Source organism: Neospora caninum, chromosome II (genome assembly GCF_000208865.1).
Source record: "Neospora caninum Liverpool complete genome, chromosome II".
Classification (NCBI taxonomy): domain Eukaryota; phylum Apicomplexa; class Conoidasida; order Eucoccidiorida; family Sarcocystidae; genus Neospora; species Neospora caninum.
In genome coordinates, this window is record NC_018387.1 from 2,149,662 (window position 1) to 2,156,545 (window position 6,884).

General features: G+C 52.8%; 1 protein-coding gene across 1 annotated transcript; it reads left to right on the top strand.

Moving 5' to 3' along the window:
• Window positions 1–1,889: 1,889 nt before the first annotated feature.
• Window positions 1,890–5,167, top strand: NCLIV_006920 (conserved hypothetical protein; the record flags this gene model as incomplete). Its single annotated transcript, XM_003880203.1, has 4 exons — window positions 1,890–2,012; window positions 2,538–2,660; window positions 3,946–4,329; window positions 4,664–5,167. The coding sequence occupies 4 exons, from the start codon at window positions 1,890–1,892 to the stop codon at window positions 5,165–5,167; spliced, it is 1,134 nt and encodes a 377-aa protein (XP_003880252.1).
• Window positions 5,168–6,884: the final 1,717 nt, after the last annotated feature.

A 6,884-nucleotide genomic window follows, 5' to 3' on the forward strand; every position in this document is an offset into this window, starting at 1 on the left:
CGAGAAGCACGGAAGCACGTCCACAGGCCACCAGAGGACGAGGGCAAACAGCAGGGTGCTCGTCATGAGGTTTGCGTTCTTTAGGATGTGAAGCAATAGGAAGAGTCACCTCAAACCCCGCTCCATGCACCGCATGGGACGGACACGAATTCTTCGTTCCAGCCTCGTCTGATCACACAGTTCACCCTCTCGCGCGAGGCAGTGCTACCCAGTTTTGCTGGAAGCATCGGGACAACGTCGACTGAAGCTGGCGTTTTGCGGAAAACTTTCAGAAACTTTCAGAACCGGCAGGGCCCCGCAGACATGTCTCGCCGGTACACAGGCATTAGCTCCACACGGTGGTCTGCCGACGGTGAAGCTGGTCAAGTTGCGTCACCACAAAGGTTGTCGAGACGGTCCGTGGTGTACTGCATGCCCAGAGACGCAAGTCCATGGTCTGTCTGTGCGGGTTCGAGCTGCAGAGGTGGCTACTAGACAACACGCACGGACACCGTAGTCAAGAAGCTTCGACGCTGAAAAATCCGAAGGCTCCCGTAAGTCATTTACCCTGAACAGTGTGCACGAAATGGATGTGTATGACGAAGAACCGCCGAAGCCGCCCATACCCATATATTTCGACTGTATCTTTGCTGCAAGCCCAACACTGTAGATCCATCGGAAAATGCCGGAATCGCGACCACTACCCCTTTCACCGAAACATCTTCGCCACGAGAACCAACACGATATTGTATTCTGATGGAATTCCTCTCTAAGCTATGTACATCGGGGCCGCGTCGAGCCAATGGATGCGGTTCTCATTGATCAGTGGTTCATGGCTGCACAGCCAAACGGACTCATTGCTCCAGAATGCACATCGCGTACCAACACACACACACAGACAGCGGAAGCCGGGGCCTGCAAGTTCACGCGAGTAGAGGCATATGTGCGCTTCAGGCCATCACAGTATACACTGTAAGTAAGCTAAAACTGTTTTATCCTCCGGAACGAATTCACTTAGGCTGATACTGCACCCAAATCGAGCTGCGTGTGGCCTGCGTTCAAACGGACAGCTACCGAGACCGTGAAATCGCGCAGCTCCGCGTGAATCCGTCACCAGGAGGAGCCTGTGTCCTGCAAGTCGTGCATGTGATGACACTAGCAGCATTTTTTCGCGTTGTTTTGGAGCTCGGTCAGAGGGTTCGTTTCTATTCACTGCGTGTTCTTCCCGCGCCCTCGAGTCACGGCCGCATCGGTGACCGGTTTCAAGGGACTTGCATGCGCATGCACGCCATTCACTTCAGCTGCAGTAAAACCAGTGACATCGTGTGGATCCACGGAACCTTCTTTCGAGGGAACCTTTGTATGTGTGAACTCTGCTTTCAGTAAATGGCCTGCATGTGCCGGTAGTCGTTCTTCGTCGGAGACATCACGAACGAGCCGGCCGTGAAAGCCTGTTCTGATGAAAGGGGTGTGAATTTAACACATTGACCTAATCCCGTCAACGGCCAGATGCACCATGAATTCTTTGGTCGATGTCCCGTCGAGCCAAGAGCGCCGCAGTAGGCAACAGTTCCCTCCGGTGCTCACTTAAACATCTTTTCTGCGGTGTGTGCGGCCTTCACGCCGTTTCATCAATACACCTGCTCTGCATGTGTCGCAGGAAGGGATCGTCCACTTCAAGTGTTTTACCCTGACAACCCAGTATTTCTCTCCAGCTCTGCGTCAGCATAGCCGCGCGTTCAAGTGAATAACGATTTGAGAGGAGGTCCGGAGTATGGTGAACGCGCGATTCGCGCGTGTGTGACCAAAACAAAATGCCACGCGAACAAGAGACACAAAATCAGCAGGATGCGCACAGCGGCGGGGTTAACGACCCGCGGCCTGCTGTGCAGTCCCGCCTGTTGAGCACCATGGCCAACGAGCTTGTCCAAGCGGTTGAAGAAGTTCACACTCCCTCGTCGATGGCGCGTATCAGTCAATTTATGAGCATCGACGGTCACTTGCTGCAGTGGGCCACTAGCAAAGATATGCAGGTCCGTGTTCCTATTGAATTTCCAGAGACAGCTAAGAAACCCTAGCGTGGATCAACACGGCTACCAGGGACTCTGACACAGGAATCCGGCGCACCTTGGGTTTAGCACGGACGCCCTTTGGTTTGTGGGTTCGCGCGTGAGTGTAGCCGCTGCGTTTTACGATGTGATCGGCGTTTAGCTCTCGGTATTTTTCGCTTTCCAGCAGAATCTATCTGGACAGTTTTATCCGGAAGTTTTTTTCTAGCGCATTCCCTGCGGATGCCCATAATAGAGCCACCCGTGTTCCTTGCGTGGCGACTTTCTACACGTTCAACGGTCCCATCACATGGTAGGGCATTACAGATAGATCTGCTCCTTGCATGCGTTGGTGCCCCAGGAGAAGAAAAACAGTGTAGTACAGTATTCTTAGTCGTATTCATGTTAGAAGGACGGAATGGTCAGCAGGTTCAGCGCCCTATGCCACGTCATCGTATCAAACACTGGCAGATCCCAACTGCGCCATCGTCTCTGTGCCCGAGTGTGCAGGCATTGACGAGCATCTGCAAGACAGGCAACAGCATTGCGGGTCTCTTGTTGTCTCATACGGTTCACTTGAACAAGGAGAAGGAGGAACGTCAGTTATGCGTCCTGCTGGAGAAATGGAAGACCGTGAGTGTGCAGTGCGAGTGGATGTTCGCGGTAGAATCCCTTGCGGCAAGGGAGACAAGACGTGAAACTGACGCAGATCGCGCAAGCCCTGTCAATCGCATATGCGCTCAAATGGTTGAACACTCACAGTTGGCTTCGCGCGTCCTGCACGGCAGAACGAAATTCGGGTTCGTCCTATTTGCGAGTCGACACGGTTGCCGAACAACGGGATCGAAGTAAAGTTGTTTTGGTCCTCTCTCTCCTGGACCTCATCGGTGCGTTCAGTGCAGGCCTCGCTGCGAGGGAGCTAGAAAAGAGCAAGGACTGTCTTTCGCGAAGCTCTCAAAAATGTGCCGTCTTAGTCTCTACCCATGTCACTCCCTGAGCTACGGCGACTGTGTATTCAACGCAGCTCTCCAAGGTACGTGCCCCAGGGCGGCATCTATGTGCTTCGCAACAGCACTCTCGCATTCTTCCCCGCTTGCTGAAAGGATCTCAACTGACAGGGCCACGGTTTCGCCACACGCGGGATTCGGAACTCTTGCATCTCGATCTTGACTGGCATCTCCATCGTGTACAGGCGCGTGAACCGATCTGCGCCCGCCGGTTAACCGCTATTTTAACACAACAGTGGCCGTAGCTGTAGAGGACTGCTAAATCTAGAGTAGCCTCGCTTGCGACATGACCACTTGAATAACGATGTTTTCGTTTTTCAGTGGTCTGTGTTACAGTGCCGATGCCGGTGCTGTTCAAGGGACGCATCCGTGCGGTTTTTGTTTTCAGGCGGTTGCTCAGACCAGGCACCAAGAGCGCGAAGACTCGGAAATCGACGACAGCGGTTGGGCGAGGCGACGGACCTCACAGGCGGCACAGCGATAAGAGAATCCGTAAGAAATGTCTGGGCACTTGCAGCTGGCCTTCTCGAAGCTACAACGCGACAAGTGGGTGCCGAGCGACGAGCAGATGGCGCCTCGTTCCGAACGACGTGTACACGGTCGACGGGATCGTGAGGTCCCCTCGTGACTGGGTACTCGCTTCCTGCTGGGTTATTCCGACTCAACACTGTCTTTTGTGAGACAGTTTTGGACGCAGAAGTGTGTGTCGGGTCACCTTTAGGCGTTTTTTTGGTAGAAACTACTGGGTTGTCATCCTGGTGAACCCTGTTGGGTACTGATGTCGCGGCACGGCATCCTGCGTATGCCCCGCGCTTCAGTTCAGTCTCGTGAAGCGGATGGCAGCCAGTTTAGAGTCACTGTTCCTGGTGTACAGAAGGCCTGTTGGTGTGCTGTTTGGGTGTGTACTGTAGCCGAAAGACGAAGAAACTGCGGCTGAGACAGTGGAAATCAAGAATGTGATTGCACGGACGCTCCGTGCTCTGTATAATCGCGACAAGAGGTTATCAGGGCAGCACTCGCGATCTTCGAACGAGGGCGCTGCCGCATCTGCCAGAGAACAACCAAACGGCGCCCGTGACACCAAAGAAACACGAATTAAAACCCCTTGGCAGGACAACCCTAATGAGTGGGGCTGGGTGGATCTGTGGCAGCTCGTCATCGACCCCAGGGGTCTGGAGGGCTTCAATCGCACTTGCCTCCACCTTTTCGCTTTGACAATCCTTATTTACGAGAACAAAGTGTGTATCAAGGAGTACGGTGGGACGAGTTCGGGAAACACGAGCTACGCTGTCAGGGTAAGCAGTGTAGCTTTCGATCCGATGCCCATAGGCGTTACGGCCAGTAGCCCGGCGATACCGACCCTAAACCCTAAACGGAAGCTGTGTATCGCCGCGAGAGGAAGGACGCAAAGGCGTTCGGGGTTGCAGCTTCCTCGAAACGCCTGTCGTCTCTATCAGCTGTGTGGTTAAGCGTATGGGCACGCAGTGTTAGCCAGCCACCATGTCGATCTTGGCCCTACGGTCCTCGCCTGATAACAAATAAGACTGGTCTGTAGAGCGCCCCACGTTAAAGGTATGCTCGGTAGAGCTCAGAGGTCCATTTTGACCGTTGCGCAATGTCATTTTTCAGGTAGTTGAGGACGAAGTGAAAGGATGCGCTTTGCCGTCTTTTTCTCGGGGGACCTCGTGTTCTTCTGTAGCCCCGGTGTCTGATGAACACCGGGACAACCTGGGGGCCCGAATACCTTTCGAAGGGATCCGGCAAGCCATCCTGTCTCCGTGGAATTACGGACTGTACCAGAAGTTGTGCTGCGCGATGCAGTTGACGCCCGATGTTGAGCCGATGGTGGACACGAGAGCCTTGCTCGCCAAGTGCCACCTCGGCCAGCGTCGTCTGCAAGTGGAAACGACACAGTCGAATGTACCTCGGGAAATTAGGGGTTTTCTCTCAGTGTGTTCAACTCAGTCGGGCGACCAGGGCACTGCTTCGGCTCGAGACAAATGCGGAAAGAAGATCGCCAGACGACGCCAGCTGAGATCTGTTGCGTCGGACACGAGCGACAGCCCCTCGGACGTACCAGGCAGTGACTTGGAATCCGGAAGTTGTGAAAAGAAGAGGAGAAGAGGGTTCTGAGGCCCTTCACGAGACGACTGCATTCCCAGCTTGCCACGCACGCCCCCAGTGGAAGGTTCTAATCAGTTCAGTGGAAACCTGACAGCGAACGCCGCTTCTGTCCTGCTACTGCCCATGGTCCATGGCCTTGCATTCTTTACCGCCTTGGGTGGGCAGTCCACTAAAACTAAACAGCTGTACCGTGTGCCAGCAGGAAACTACTGAAATCGAGTTGTCCATGGACGAGGACACAGATAGGAACAGGGGCGCAAACAGCAACGAAGTTGACTAACGGTGGAGACGAGTCGAGGGAGATGTACAAAGACGACTCCGTGGCGCTCCTCAAGAACTCGGGAAGCAGGCTTTTGCGAGCGATATTTTGCAACTCGGAAATAAACAAGAGGTTTTCTGTCCATGATGTAACATTATGGGCTCAGTGGTTGGTCCTTCGGTACTGATAGTGGTTCATCTTGTCTGTTATACTTTTTTGGTTAACAGGTACACCGTCTGAGTTGCGCAGCTACTGTAGTTTTTCGGTGATGCCAAATACTGGATGGCTGAAGAACAGTTCGGCTCGCTACTTGCCGGCTGCGTAGCTTGTGTGGGGATTCCCGAACAGTCTGTTCAGTCCTTTGTTTCAGGCCGGTGCGCCGAACGGTTTGTCCAAAGCATGTTCAAAGAAATTATTCTCGTTCTGAAACAGCTCGAAAGAGGTGGAAAATCCGAAATGGAGTTTTTCTGTTTGCAATTTCTATTGATGTACTTGTGCATCTATTTGTTGTGCACGTGGTTATTTCCGGCATCTATCGAAACGTTTAATTTTCTTTTCTCATCAATCAGTATCTCTTTAGGTACTGCTGTGGAACTGAGTTCACCTATTTGTCTGACCTCTTGTCTTGCCCTTGGCTCTACAGAGGTAAAACACGCCTCCTAAGGGTAAACACTCAGGGTAAATTGTAGCATGAATCAGTTTTCTCTCTTCAGCAAGTCTCCCTCTACTGCAGGATCCCTAAAAGAAACGGCACATTTAGAGGTGCGGACAGCGTCGATGTTGTCACTGGACCATGCCCCATGCCAAAAAGATGGACCAGTTCCTGACAGTGAAGGACACACAATAGTTCGTATGGAAACGTCAATAACCCAACTTTTTCACACCATCTCATACTTTACCAACTGAGTGTTAGTATTCTTTTGTTTATCATCCTCGTTAGTATAGCTGCACGGGCTCTGGATGTAACCCCTTTGTCTATCAATGCACCAGGGTTGTGCGAGCAACACAGAGTCAGAAATGTGTGTCTGACGTCGCACGGCTAATATGCAGCCAATGATCTAGCGAGTCACAAGCGGTGAGTCAGGAACCACTCCGCAAGGGGGCGGACGCCCTCTCAGCTTCGTGTAAGGTCTGCAGCGTCGACCATGACAAGGAGTACCCCGAGCATTCGCTTACTAGGAAATCTAGCATCGACAGAATTTCCCCGTTTTGCTCGTCTCTCGGGTGCTGCACTGGTCGACTCCGGCGATCTTACCTTCTATGCTTTCGGCAACAACGAAAGCTTCGCCTCGACGATGTCGCCACTGCATGACCAGGAAAAAGTCACACAGGACATGTGACGCTTTCCAGGTAAGTTGGGGTTGATGCCGTATTGTTTGGTTTCTTCCCTCTATGCAAGCGACGATGCTGTCTGACTGTTACCCGAAAAAATATGGCGGAGAGAGGATGCGTTAGCATGGATATCGT